This window comes from Vitis riparia, chromosome 13, assembly GCF_004353265.1.
Source record: "Vitis riparia cultivar Riparia Gloire de Montpellier isolate 1030 chromosome 13, EGFV_Vit.rip_1.0, whole genome shotgun sequence".
In the NCBI taxonomy this organism is placed as follows: Eukaryota; Viridiplantae; Streptophyta; class Magnoliopsida; order Vitales; family Vitaceae; genus Vitis; species Vitis riparia.
The window spans coordinates 15,031,404-15,047,165 of NC_048443.1; the positions used below are offsets into that span (position 1 = coordinate 15,031,404).

The 15,762-nt window shown below is 35.7% G+C and overlaps 1 protein-coding gene across 1 annotated transcript in view; it reads right to left on the minus strand.

Moving 5' to 3' along the window:
* Positions 1–831: 831 nt before the first annotated feature.
* Positions 832–15,762, minus strand: part of LOC117928986 (pentatricopeptide repeat-containing protein At5g04810, chloroplastic) — a 39,806-nt gene continuing 24,875 nt past the window's right edge. Inside the window, exons 6-10 of the mRNA XM_034849157.1 lie at positions 13,887–13,946; positions 9,422–9,850; positions 3,219–3,514; positions 2,847–2,976; positions 832–1,699 (exon numbers count right to left, since the gene is read on the minus strand). Of these exons, the coding sequence (XP_034705048.1) occupies positions 1,193–1,699; positions 2,847–2,976; positions 3,219–3,514; positions 9,422–9,850; positions 13,887–13,946 (1,422 nt within the window). The 3' untranslated portion in view covers positions 832–1,192. The remainder of the gene's footprint in view (positions 1,700–2,846; positions 2,977–3,218; positions 3,515–9,421; positions 9,851–13,886; positions 13,947–15,762) is intronic.

The window sequence follows — 15,762 nt, forward strand, 5'->3', positions numbered from 1 at the left end:
AGGAGGATCTAAGACTTAAGGATGCTAGAGCTAATCTTGAGAGATTGATAGAGTATAAATTTAAATTATTTCATCTTTATATAAAAGAGTTAAAATAAATTAAATGAATTTAAAATAGCATATCAAAATAATTTATTGACTTTAAATTTATTCTTTATTTTCATTTACTTTTTCTTTCCTTAAACTTTTCCTCTCTTTTATCTTTCCCTCATATTTTTTAAAAACCAAAATGTCCAATCATTTTTATATTTGAGTTTCCTTCTAATGTTTCATTGTAAATCAAAGATAGGTTTCATTTATTTATTTTTCCCTTAGTATTCTTTGAAATTTAAACATAATCTATTGGAGGTCAGATTTTCCATGACCTGTAGTCAATCTTTCCAACCATAAAAATTTGGCAACTATTTGGGCCGACATCCATATCTAGGGATAAATAAAAAATTTAAAAATAATAACAAAAATAATTAATAAGGGTTAAAATCATTCACCTCTCTTAAACTAAATACATCTAACCATCGTAAATTTGAAATTTCATCAAATACCCCCTCTCACATTTCTCGTTAATTATTTTCATTCACCTTCTTATGTAATAAAAAATAAGAGAAATATTTGATGAAATTTCAAACTTCATGTCACAACCTGAGTGAAATTTGTTTTACTTTTCCAGAGACTTAAAGGCGTCAACATTGGAGGCTATGAGCACTCTCTCCATTTCGATTCACAATCAGAAGGTACTATTTCAACCGTACAACATACAACACAACGCCGATTGAATATTTAAGACTCATATCTAGAAGATCCCACCAAGGTCCTAAATCTGGATTTAAATGATGTCTCTGGAATCAGTTTTCATACTGAGATGGCTCAAATAAAAAAGTTTATTCCATAACACATTTCCATGTTTTGAGTTCAGTGACCCTCTAACGATGTTAGTATTGTTTGTTTACGAGGATGAATTTTGAAGTTGTGTATCAGTATTCCAAGTTACATTGTAGCCAAATTATCTTCCACAAAGAGCAGCACTCTTACTCATGGTAATGGCAGGTATTAATCGAAAGGTCATTTTAAGCTGGCCGAAAATTGGAAGCTCAGCAACTTGCAGACTTTCAAAAGTAGGCTTGCAGAGACACCCAATACCGAGTGGCACCAAAGAAAGGGATGCTATACAGGAGTATGAAGAGTACATGAATCATCACCATAAGCTAAGGCCAGGATCATCATCGTCGTCGTCATCATCATCATCAATATCTGTCTCACCACCAGAGTATGCATCATCAACATCCAGTTCATCATCAGAATTCATATGAACATTGTATGAGTTCCAGTCAGGAGGGAAGGTCTTCTGCAAGGCTTCTGTAAGTTCTCCACCAGTCCTCTCAATCTTCCGTAAACTCTTGGACCAGTGAACAGCGGTTCCCATATCAACAGTCAACTCACACTCTATCATCTCTCTGCAAATACCCACAACTCCAGAATATATGTACTCTTCTGCAACACTTGCTCTTGACAGCAATGATGTCATCAAGCAATGGTATACTGCTTTGTCTGGCTTCAAACCTGCTGACTTCATCTCCTGGAAGCATTTCAAAGCCTTCTCTGGAAGAGATGCACGGGCCCAGCCATGTATTAATGTCGTGTAGGTTTTAATATTTGGCTTCACTCCAACAACTTCCATCTCTTGAATTGTTTTTGTTGCTCTCTAGATCACAAAAACTTATTTTAATCAGAAGGTTAATGAGAAGAAACAATTCAATTTCTTTCAAAGCACAAGTTTACCAGCTAAAATCAAGCCAACAACAAAATGATCATATGAAATTAAAAAAATTTCAACAGAATATCAAATGATAACTAAATAATTTAGAGAGAGAGAGAGAGAGAGAGACATAAGCATAAAACTAAAGATGGACAAATGCATGCAACAAAATTGACTTGTTCAAACTGCTACAATAAAAAATAAAAAATAAAAAAGAACAAAAACTTCAAAATGCAATGCACCATATAAGACATAATTTCATGCCCCGACACCCAATGAAGTCATAAAATGACCTCAGGTTCCTGCCCAAGCAAATGACATTTTTCCCTACACTTCCCAACTATTTATTTTTCCTCCCCCTTCTTCTCATCACCCCTCATTGTCCCCCAGATTTCCCAAATAGGGTTTGTAATCTCAAGACCACTCCTAACTTCAACTATTAGTGTTTCTTCTTTTTTTTTGCTGGGCAATGGAAAGAAGAAAGTTAAAAGGGAGCTGCCTTTCAATTCAGAGTCTGATGGTGGGGGTAAAAGATTGGTCTTTGCTTCTGACATATCTCAAACAGAAGTCAGATTTTTGTAGAAGCTCTTCGATGGTTCTCTCTAACAATACATTGATATTTTGGCATTGCAAACTGATAGTGATCAATATATTTTGTGTTGCATGTTTTCAGGTCAAGAATTGTGAACTATGAAATTAGTCCTTTTAGCAGATCTTTCAAATACAGTATTTCTTTATTTTGTAAGACAAAAGTTATCATGAGGAGGTAAGGCACCACATGCAGGTTCCTCGTTGAATAATTCATTAGTACTTTTAGCTGCTTGCATGCTTACACTTCCGTATGTGTGTAAATATAAGTTCCTATGTGTTTTGATTGTTATTCTAATCAATTGGAACACAGCACATTTCTTCCTTTCATGTTATCCAGCTTGCTGCCCCTTTGCTGGGGCTTGCCTAAAGAAAAATGTTGAGAGAAACATCCAGTGAGCTGTGTAATCAAAGTAGACTCATCCCAAATACAAAGTATACCAAAATAAAAGATTCCATTATATGGGATCCAACTTCCTCCAAGTGAACAGTGCAGAGTGTTTACCTGCATGTCTCCAGCCTTGCAACAAGCATTTATGAAAGATGTGTATGTATGTATATCAGGCTGTACCCCTTCCTGTTTCATTTGTTGCATGAGCTCTGCAGCCTCCCAAACATCACCTCTACGAGCCCATCTACATGACAAAAATCACAAAACAACATAATCAAGTAGTGGAACATACATAATAAGTGCCAGAAGCAAACAACATGACAACCATAAAAAAGAAATATTAAATACCAGATTGCATATATTTCAATCAAATTAAGCCTCTATACTTGTAAACAAATTTTCTAGAAAACAAAGAGGTGAAAAGTAGAATAAAAAATAGCATTTATACTATTTACTAGGTTTTGTATGATTCAAAATAACCCCTACCCATCAATTAATATGTTGTAGACAAAGGTGTTTCTTGGAATCTTTTGAGAACTCATTTCCCTTGTGACTGCTAAAGCACTCTGCATCCTGCCTGACTTGCAACATGCCTTAAGTAATGCCTCATATGTGTACACATCAAGCTCCAAGCCCTCAGTTTTTAGTTTAGTAAAATACTCAAAAGCTTTTCCAGTGTCACCCAATGATGCATAACCATGCATGATGGTTGTGTATGTATGCTCATTTGGACTTATGCCTGCCAGTGACATCTCATCTAATATTTCAACAGCTTTCTCCATCTGCACAAAATATGATATTAACAGGTAACTTCATGAGTGAAAAGGATTGCATAATGAAGTGAATATATAAAAGACAACAACACTAGAAGGAAAATATTTATACACAAAATAAACCAATAAAATCTGTATAAATCAAATATATGACCAAAAGAAATTCAGACAGGAATATATTGAGATTTTGACAAAAAAAAATACAATGCAATATAAAGAACTGAAGTAGAGATTAGACAATCTATAAATAATATATATGAATCTTGTCAATCCTAGACTTTTCACAGGAAGATTTCCTAGCATCACAATGTAACAAGCCAACCAGAGATAGAAAAATCAATTATTAATTTTAATCCATCTCCCTTTAACATTAAACTCCAGGGATACACAAATAAGATATTGTAAACTTAGCATACAAGAACAAAAGCAATTAGAAGATAATAGATCGTGCTTAGTAAAATACTAACACTTGGGCCATTACCAAACTTACTTTTATGAGAATCAGAGTCCAGTTACCAAAAAGGAAGAGTATATCCAAGAGCATGAAGGACAAAAATGATTCATTTTACTTAGTTCCTGTTGAAAGAGAGAGAGAGAAAACCTTAATTCTCATTCATATTGTTAACTTCTTACAATAGAGAAATATATATACAAGGCTAGGTTGAACTAACTACCATATATGTGACCTATATTAAGAAAGGAAAGAAAGATTGTACACTATATATACATTATATTCAACACTCCCCCTCAAGCTGGAGCATATATGTCATATGCACCAAGCTTGTTACAAATGTATTTAATCCTAGGACCTCTGAGAGATTTAGTGAAGATGTCTACTAGTTGATCATTTGAATTAACAAAACTTGTAGCAACACACCCTGATGTGATCTTCTCTCTAATGAAGTGACAGTCAATTTCAATATGTTTGGTCATTTCATGAAAGACTGGATTGGATGCAATATGTAATGCGGCCTGATTGTTACAGAATAACTTTATCTGTTCATTTTTTCCAAATCTCAATTCTTGAAGGAGTTGCCTCAACCATATGAGTTCACATGTTGCCAAATCCATAGCTCGATACTCAGCTTCGGCACTTGATCTGGCCACTACATCTTGTTTCTTACTCTTCCAGGATATTAAGTTACCTCCAATAAAAACACAATACCCTGAGGTGGAACGCCTATCTGAGGGTGAACCAGCCCAGTCTATATCTGTGTAACCAACAATTTGGGTATGACCCATGTCTTCATACAACATACCTTGGTCTGGTGTTCCTTTAATATATCGAAGAATGCGGATCACAACATCCCAATGGTTGTCACATGGTGACTGTAGAAATTGACTAACTACACTCACAAGAAAAGAGATGTCTAGCCAAGTGATGGTGAGGTAGTTCAGTTTGCCTACAAGTCGTCGATATCTCCCAGGATCTCTTAGAGGCTCCCCCTGTCCTGGTACAAGTTTGACATTTGGATCTATAGGAGTGTCAACAGGTTTACATTCTAACATACCTGTTTCTTCCAAGATATCTAAGGCATACTTCCTTTGTGACATAACCACACCTGAACTAGATTGAGCTATTTCAAGTCCCGGAAAGTACCTTAGTTTGCCCAAGTCTTTGGTTTGAAAGTGGTTGAAAAGGTGTTGCTTTAGTCTTTGGATACCCTCCTGATCACTGCCTGTAATGACAATGTCATCCACATAAACTACCAAATAGATACACTGGCTCGAAGAGTTATGATGATAGAAAACTGAATGATCTGTTTCACTCCGAAGCATTCCAAACTCTTGAACAACTAAACTAAAACGCCCAAACCATGCCCGAGGAGACTGTTTCAAGCCATATAGAGAGCGGCGTAACTTGCACACTAAACCAGACTCCCCCTGAGCAACAAAACCAGGTGGTTGCTCCATATACACTTCCTCGAGAAGTTCACCATGAAGGAAAACATTCTTAATATCCAACTGATAAAGAGGCCAATGACACATAGCTGTCATGGAGAGAAATAAGCGAACAGAAGCAATCTTGGCAACAAAAGAGAAGGTGTCACCATAGTCACAACCATAAATCTGAGTATAACCTTTAACAACCAAGAGGGCCTTAAGGCGATCAACCTGACCATCAGGACCAACTTTAATAGTGTAAACCCAACGACATCCAACTGTAGATTTACCAGGAGGTAAAGAAACAAGATCTCATGTGTCATTGGAGTGCAAAGCAACCATTTCATCAATCATTGCCTGTCGCCACCCAGGATGAGAAAGTGCCGCACTAGTGCTCTTAGAAAGAGAAACAGAGGATAAAGTAGAGACAAAGGCAGAATAGGATGAAGATAATCGACGGTAGCTCAAAAAATTATAAATAGGATACTTATCAAAAAAAAAAAATTATAAATAGGATGAGGATTACGAGTAGATCGATTACCTTTCCGAAGAGCAATAGGCAAATGGTCAATAGATGACAGGGCCGGGGTAGGAGAAATCGGTGGGACAGGAGGTGAGTCATCAGGTACCTCAGCTGAAGAGAGAGGAGGAGCAACAGTACGATGTCGACGATGATAAACCTGAAGAGGACGAGAGAGCGCATCTGAAGAGGGGGATATATAAGGAAGTGGCAATACTTAAGAAATGGGAAGAGATTCAGAGGATGAGAAGAATGGAGAGTCCTTAGAGAAGGTGACATCAGCGGAGAGAAGATAATGATGAGTGTCAGGGGAATAACTACGATAGCCCTTCTGAAGTCGAGAGTATCCCAAGAAGATGCATTTCGTAGCCTTGGCGGAGAGCTTATCCTGTCCAGGTGTAAGAGTATGAACAAAACAAGTACAACAAAAGACACGAGGAGGAAGGAAATAAAGAAGTTGGGTAGGAAAAAGGAAAGAATGAGGGATTTGGTCATGTAATATAGATGAGGGCATACGATTAATCAAGTAACAGGCTGTAAGAACAGCATCCCCCCAAAAACGAAAAGGAACATGACTATGGAGAAGGAGAGTACAAGCTATCTCAACAAGATGTCGATTTTTACGTTCAACAACCCCATTTTGTTGAGGAGTATGAGCACAAGATGACCGATGGAGGATCCCATGTTGGGACATAAAAGAAGTAAAGGGTGTAGAAAAATATTCCCGAGCATTGTCACTGCGTAACACTCGAATAGAAACATTGAATTATGTTTGGATTTTAGCATAAAATTTCTGGAAAATAGAGAATAACTCAACTTGAGTTTTCATAAAAAATAACCAAGTACATCTTGAATAGTCATCAATGAAAGTGACAAAATACTGAAATCCTAAAGTAGACGCAGTTCGACACGGATCCCAAACATCAGTGTGGACAAGTTCAAAAGGAGACTTTGCCCGATTATTCAAACGCTTTGGGAATGAGACACGAGTATGTTTTCCAAGCTGACACGACTCACACGCAAGCGCCGACAAAGTGGAAAAAGTGAGGGACCATCTTCTGGAACTTGGAGAGACTAGGATGACCCAGACGACTGTGAATGAGAAGAGGAGCGTCGGTGGAAATGCAAGTTGTAGGAGATGAAGGTGATGTGAGGTGATAGAGGCCTTGAGACTCACGCCCTATGTCAATCGTCTTCCCCATACTCCGATCCTGTAAGATCACAAATTTATCAGAAAAAGTGATAGAACCGTTAAGAGTACGAGTTATTTTGCTTATGGAAATAAGATTAAAAGGACACTCAGGGGCATAAAGGACAGAATGGAGAGGTAGGGAAGGGAGAGGATGAGCCAAACCAATACCTTTAGCCATAGTTTGGGAACCATTAGCTAAAGTAATAATAGGTAAGGCAGAGGTAGTAGTAATAGAGGAGAAAAGGTGTTTATTACCAAAGATATGATCAGATGCTCCAGAATCTAGAATCCACGGGCCAAGAGAAGGAGACTTAGTAAAGCAGACAGAGACATTACCGGTCTGGGCAACAGAAGCTGATGTGGCTGCCTAATATCGGAGATAGGCATCATAATCACTACCAGTAAGGGTGATACTCTGAGATGTGGAGCTCGCAGCAGAGTCAAGTCAAGATAGCAGAGGATCAGATGACTAAGCAATGTGGGTAGTGCGAGGAGGCCGTCCATGTAACTGATAGCAACGATCCCGAGTGTGACCAAGCTTATTACAATAGGTGCACTGAGGACGTTGTCCTCGACCCCAATTGCCACTATGTCCTCCTCGAGAGTTAGTCTGAGAGGCTAACACAGATGAATCTGAAGGACCATCAGTCGACAAGGTCTGAGTAGAGGAGAGGCGTAACAGACGAACGAACACATCATCCAATGATGGTACTGATGGACTAGCAAGAATCTTATCTCGGACAGACTCAAGATCTGGACGGAGGCCAATGAGGGTTAACACCATAAAGAACTTGTTAGTCTGTATTTGTTGAGCTTCAGCACCATTAGTGAAGGGCATCAAAGTTAAGAACCCCTTAAGAGACGCAATCCGGCCAATATAAGTAGACAGATCCATGTCCTGCTGTCTCACATGAACAATATCAGAAACCACCTTATAAAATCGTTGAATATCATTCATGTATAATCCTTTAGCCTGTGTCCAAAATTTAAAGCAGGTTTTGTAGGCAAGAAGATGATGTAAAATTTTGGGATCAATAGATTGCCATAATACGCTGCATAATTGTGCATCGATTTTCTTCCATTGCACTTTGTCAACATCAGGTATAGCATCCTCAGGTGTAACAAGATGATCCTCATAACCTTGTCCCATAAACCAGAGTTCCACGAATGTTGACCAGGAGAGATAGTTCTCACTACCAATCAATTTTTCCGATGTGATAGTAGGAGTTCCAGAGATGACGGATGTAAAAATAGAATTTTTAGTCACCATATCCACTTCACCTGAGATTGAATCACACTTGGATCAAAGAGAGCCCTAAAGGGAGGTTGGATCACAGCTGTGGAAGAAGAACCTGATATGTCGGGACCCAAACAAAGGAGAAAAGTGACTAGAGATGAAGAAAAGACCTTCCCAAGGCACACACAGGTCTCGACCAAGGAAGGGAACTGCCGTCGAAGGCTAAAAGAAGACCCGCGGAGGTTGAAATGCCAAAAAAATGGAGAAGCAGGGTTCGGAGAGGACTAGAGAAGACTTAGAAGGGCAAGACGGCGCCGGACGAGCTTGCTGGAAGAAGCTCAACACCATAAAGTGGGCCACGTGCCGGTGCGTGGGATTCAGGCCGCCGGAGAAAAATGGCGCGTGGGTGGGTTTTTGGCTCCGGTGCTTTGAGAAAAGTTGCAGATCTCCTCTTTGTGTTCCTGATGATGTGGTCGGTGTTAGAAAAAGTTGCCGGAAAAAAAAAGTCACCGGAAAAATGTTGACGATGATGAGGGTTTTCTAACCACGATATGGTTGACTGGAAAGCTTAGGGAGATGGAAAAGGTGAACGGAATGAAACACGGTCACTGGACGGATTTCCGGAATTAATTACACGGGTAAACCAGAAAGAATAAAGTTTTCTCCCTTGGCTCTGATACCATGTTGAAAGAGAGAGAGAGAAAACCTTAATTCTCATTCATATTGTTAACTTTTTACAATAGAGAAATATATATATACAAGGCTAGGTTGAACTAACTACCATATATGTAACCTATATTAAGAAAGGAAAGAAAGATTGTACACTATATATACATTATATTCAACAGTTCCATTTGGGAAAAAAATCAGGAGGATAAAAACAAAAAGAAAAAAGAGAGTAACAAACACATAGGTGTGCAATTATCTAGCAGAAAATCATATGAAAAGCCCTTGTTTTTTTTCTTGCCCCCCCTTGGAAAGAGAAAACAGAGAAGAAAAGGACCAAAGCAATCATCATGTCACTTCGAGACAGAAACATAGACATGGAATCTGGGTGTCCCACATTGTTTTCATAAGCCTTACCTGACATTTTTCAACTAGACCAAGAATCAGAGCATTGAAAGTGTGCACAGTAGGAATGCATCCACTCCACCTCATCATATCAAAGATCTCTAGGGCTCTTCTCATATCCCCAGATCTTGCAAAACCATGTATAATGGGCATAAAAGTTCGTGTGGTAGGCCTATGCCTCTCCTTCTGCATTTCCTTGACAGTACAAATGGCACGATCCATGTTACCCATCCCACAGAATGCTCTGATGATGTTATTATACAGCACAACATCAGGCTTCAAACCATCTTTCACAACATCTTCAAAAACTGCAAATGCATTTGCCCAATCTTTTAACCGTACAAATCCATTGATTAACATGGAATATGTTTTCATATTATGTTTTATGCCAGCCACTTCCATCATTTTGCTAACCTCTAAGGCTTTGGAAACTTTTCCAATCTGAAAGAGTGAACAAACATCTTGTTACAACAAAATTTAATCAACTTTATGGAAGATCAGATACAGCAAGGTACGGGTTAGAAATGCAAAAATACATTTAAAAAAAAAAAAAACCTGGACATAATAACAAATTTCCAGAATATTCCTGTTGTTTTGCAGATTGTTTGAGATTCTAACTGAACATTAGATTCTCAACAAGCACATAAATGTGACTGATGTAGTCCTAAAGATATAACAAAACATTGGTCCTTTTTTCGGTGTAATAAAAATGATATTAAACAAGCTGCTTATATAATCTAGCTATATGCAAAGCAATCAAATGGTGAAAAAATAGCTAGATCTTGGTGTACATAAAAGTTATCATGGGCTTTACTTCTGACTGATAATTAATTAATATCTTTCTAGGCACATTCACTACTTAAGAGCCTTAAGACAAGCATAAAACTAGAGCCAGCATAGTACTTACAAAACAGAAATTGATTTCTACCTCAAAATTGCTTAATAAACACAGATAGCATGGATGGACAATTTGCCTAAATCAGCACTAAAATTATATTCCTTCTTGAAATCATCAATTAAAATAATAAAAATAATGAGGTCTTGGAAGATGAGTATGTTCATTCATCTTTTGAACAAAAAAAAAAAATGGAAAACTAATATATATATATATATATATATATATATATATATATCATTTTAAAGAAATTTTACATCTAAAAAAACCTAATAAGCATACCCCTTTTACACTTTTCAAAGTCCTCACAACTTTTGTGTTTTTTTCTTCTTTTTTTTTTTAAAAAAAAGGTTTTTACTCAGTATCAGCTGTTCCATGTAAGTATAGCAACGTGTAACAGTATTAGAAATGATTCATAAATCAACTATGATTGGTACCAAGGCCTACACCTATGACCAATAATACACATGGCTTGAAAATTACACAACTAATTCAGGTTTAGTACTGGTGCCTAAATCAGCTGATAGTCAACTCTGATCACAAGAATTGAGCAGCACATATGGAAATATGACCAGAAAGTTAGACTTTCCAAACAGCTGCTACTTAAATATTTTTCTATTAATTTTAATTAAGTCCCACCACATAATTCAAAATTTTGATGCAATATTGCAGAATAATTAAAATAATTGGAAATCTACAACTTCACAGTGATAGAAGAAATGAACAGTGCAACACGAACTTCAGGCTCTCAAAATGTTAAAGAATGTTACAGAGGAGAGCATTCCTTTAGTTGGTCGAGAAGTGGTCATGAGAAAAAGGAAATTAATGAAGAAAAAAAAAAAAAGCGATGCAGTTCAGCATAGTAAGAGTTTCGTGTTTCTGACATGGTAGATACAGAGATTCATATGAGATAAACATCATAGACTGAAGTATACATCCTCTAAATTCTACAAATTAAAAGGAAATGTAAGAGAATACTCCACTGGGGATCCAAATTGCAATGCTAAATCATGTGAAAAGTTTAGGACATGCCAGACTATTTACAAGATTCAACAAGGATTTGACAACCCAAACTAAAATAATCTTTTAAATTAGTTTGATCTGTTTTTCTTTTTTTTTTTTGGGTGCTCCCAAAGTATAAGTATTAATCTTTCATTGCATACTTCTAGCTCATATAATCATAGTTGTTAACTTGGAAAACGTATCATGTATTGTTTTTTTGTTTTTTTACATTGTGTATTGTATCATATCATGTATGAAAAATAAATTAAAAAAAATATAAGTATTCATGAGCAATTGAGCATATATATGCTGAACGCATAAAGTATAAAATAATATATAACCAATTTCATGAAAGATAGTAAGATTTAAAGAGTTAAAACTATATCACACCATATGAAAACATTGAATATTATAGTTTTGAAAAGATCAATTTAACAAAAATATGAGTTTAATCACAAAATCCACAAAAATAAACTTTTTAGATTTTTAAATCTGATTTTTAATTCCAAATTCTAAGTAGGTATATGTCCTTATATGTGTTGTTGATATATGTCTTTATATGTCATTTCCTAAGTTCTAACTTTTCATGTCCATTGTTATTCCTTCCCAACCAAAAAAACTCAAATAAATAGATAAAAGTAATATATTAGACAAAAGTTTTTATTCACCAATCACTATCATTTCATTGTCAACAATAAAGCCATTCAAATGAAAATTCTCCAATATTCATTGTAAGAATTAATTTACTTAACTTCCACTCTAACTATTGACAACAAGAATTTATCTCTTTCTTCCTTTTATAATCAATTTCTAACCTCTATATGCATTTTAAACAATTATTATAATAATTATTTTAACTAAAAATATTGAATTTGATTATTATTAAAAAATTATGAAAAATAGTTAAAGATATATATATCATATATGTATCATAAGATACACTTAAGATACGAATTGCAATACATATCAATTTCCAAAAAATAAAAAAAAATAAAAAATATTAGTATCATATTGTTATATTGTAAGTTTTTAACAACTTTGGTATAACTTCATTCTCTCTTAAAAGAAAAAACTAAAGTTACAAAATTCTTCCCTATTTTTTTTTATTCTTTTTTATGAATAATCAATCTCATTAAAACAAAAATAAAAAAGGAGGTCAGTAAAGGTGATAGAATTAATACACAGGATGTCAAGTTCCAAGGACCTAAGTGACAGCTCCTTTTTGGAACAGGCTAGAGCACCATGTAAGAACCAGCAGATGCTCTGAAGTCCAAGTAAAAAGGGGCTACACTGCCAACACCCTCCCTCTCTCTCTCTCTCTCTCTCTCTCTCGCTAGCCCATGACGAGGAAGGATCACTTTCATAGTCATAATGAAGGAAATATAGCTCCTGATTACTTTCATAATAAATGTGAGAAAACAAATGCCATTCTAATGCATTTTGAATTCTACAGTCAACATTTAATGACATAATTTACTTTAACTTTTTTAACGTTCGTACTCACTTTGAGACCCAAGTCTAAGCCAAGACCTAGATTTTTGGAAGGAAGCAGGATAGGCCAAGCCAAGGGCATTCCCAGCTCAGTCCATATGCACATTGTAGATCAGCCCCTATTTTAGGCTGGCCAAATCAAGTAAATAAAAAAGCAGTTTCTGTTTATCAATAAAATTGTTTGTAAAAACAAGGATTTGTACAAACCGGAATTCATAATGTTGGTCAATTAAGCTAATTTAACATTCTAGGCCAGGCCTCAGGGCAAAGTTAGGGCCACCCCATGTTAGGCTCAAACTCAATTTTAGACACACAGTTTGAACCCAACCTCCATGCCTCCATAAACTGCTCAATCCATCCATATTTTGGGCCTAGTGGACTGAGACAGACCCAGCCCAGCCCAATTGCAGCTTAATAAAATCTTGTTAACAAGCCACAACTGTAGGCTGAATGCATCTTGATCGAGTTAGAAGACATGGAGGGAGGTGAAGTTATGCCCATTATAAGGAGATGTCACCAAAAAGCTACCATGGAAAACGGAAAATGGTATACTCACCACAGGAAAGGGCATAAAAATTGGAACAAACAGGGTTTTTTCTCACTTTCTGTTGTAATTGGCATTAAATTCGTTATTCAAGAATAATTGAGTAAACATAATACAAGTATCAGACAGGTTTCAGGTTATAAATTCTATTTAGAAAGGTTGACCACAACTAATCCAAAATCTAAAAAATACCTTTAATTTTTTTAAAAAATAAAAAAATAAAATAAAAAAAAATAAAAAGTTGGGTGTTTGCTAACCCAACAAGCCTAGAAACTAGATCATCCTACTAGTAAGAGAAGCTGAATCTTTCAAGTTGTACTGAACCCTTCCCAAGCAACATGTTTGCATGCACTTAGACATAGGATATTTCTCGGATAATAAGTATCATATTGTCCAAGTTCTTAAAACCCAAAAATTTTCTCACTTCAGTTAAATGAACAAGCAATGTTTGGAAAGGAACACCAAACCCAAGGAATAAGTGGATTATTACAACTATAGAAAGTGATAATCATGATAATTCAAAGGAAAAAAGAATTCTTCTTTACCTTAATGTAAAGATTAATGAGACATCCATAACTGATTACTGAAGGTGTAAAGCCACATTCCTACAGCCATAATTATATCAGATGTTAGTTTACAGGAAACCATAAAATAGCATTAACAATAGAACATTCTTCAAATCCTAACTAGAAGACTTCACTATTATTTATATCCTTTTCATGGTTTGGAAGGCTTATGTCTATACAAGATGTTGCCCATCAAAAGAAAATGTCTATAAAGGATGTCAAGGCAAGCTTAAAGAAGAAGGCATGACAGAAATCGTGGATGCTAAAATCCTGAGAGCTGAATGTAAATGCATTGCACTAGGAAGCCATTACGAACATTAAACTTCATTGAATGTGAACTACCAAAGGAGAAAGAATTTCAGTTAAGAGGGGTTTAAACATTGTATCGGGGAAAGGTAGTGATGGAAATGAGAGAGTAGATGGGAATCATGAATAATAAGAGAAGAATTAGAGTGACATGTCATATTTGATTTTACTAAACCATACAATCTTTTGATTTTAAAAAAAAAAAAAAATTGAAAAGCAAAAAAAATAATAATTACATTTGAAAGTCAGTCAAAAATAGCCATACAGATTTCAGCAGTCACTAGGAAGGTAAATCAGGTATTGTTCAAAGACTAATTTAACAGGAATACTAGGAGAAGTCCAATAAGTAAAGGAAAAGCACTTAGTACCTATATATAAAGATAAGGAGAAATCAAAACTTGCAAAAACTAGCATGAGTCGAACTTATAAGTCATAAAATGAGACTGATGTAGGCAACCCTTAAGCAGCTAGCTACAATTATATTACAGTGAGCAATGAATGTCAATAAAGTTATGTAATATATCTTTGTACACTTATCAAAAAAAATAACAGGTTTATACATTTATATTATGCCTGGCCCTTGTCAGTGTGCTTGAGCCATGTACTGTTGTAACCTATAGCAGTGTTTTGCAACAAATCATAAAAGTACTATAGGCTTCCATCAGAATTTCTTTACCATATCATGGTAGTGTATTACAAATGTTACCCATATCATCTTTTTTCTTGTTGTAAACTTCCATTTTCTAGCTGTCAGCTCCCTCCCTCTACATGTATCAGAAACAAGCATATTCATCTCATTGAATGTTAAATAGGAAGAACAATCAATGAGCAACCCTTTCCATGCGTACGATTGATCAAAAGAAAGTAGAAACATATACTACTCCATGAAAGCTAAAACTCCATATACAGAATATAAGCAAAATAAATAAATAAAAATAATAAAGCAATGTACACACACTAACAAAACTATATCGACTTAGGGAGGACAGAAGTCTCCAACAAAACAAACCAAGTTTTTTGCTCCTTGCTTGGCTGAATGCTCAGCAGCTTGATTGGCCGAGAGAGAAATCCAATAGGATAATTCCACTTCACTAACATATCTCTAATTTTGCAAAGCCAACTATCAAACTTCCATGAGCCTCTCTCCCTAATAGAAACCTAAGAGAGAAAAACAAAAAAATCTCCCTCTACATTTAAGTTGAATAGACAAAGTTTTTAACTTGCAACAAACATTCCAGTAATACCAATATCCTTACCTTGATAGCTGACCTCATTCCAACAAGATTAGAGTAAGCTCTTAATACTATACCCAAATGATCTCTAATCACACCTCCTATATCTAATTACACAAGATTATCCAAAGAGCACCCATCAAAATTTAACTTTACTGAACCTATCGGAGGAGGTTTAATCAAGCATAATCTTCCTCTATGATCAATCTCTTAAAAGTATTAAATATTTTTCCCAATCTGGCAATAGAGAATTCAAAGGAGTACCTAGAAAAGGATGAGTGATAGAAGCCCAAAAGGAGGAGAAGTAAACCAAATCT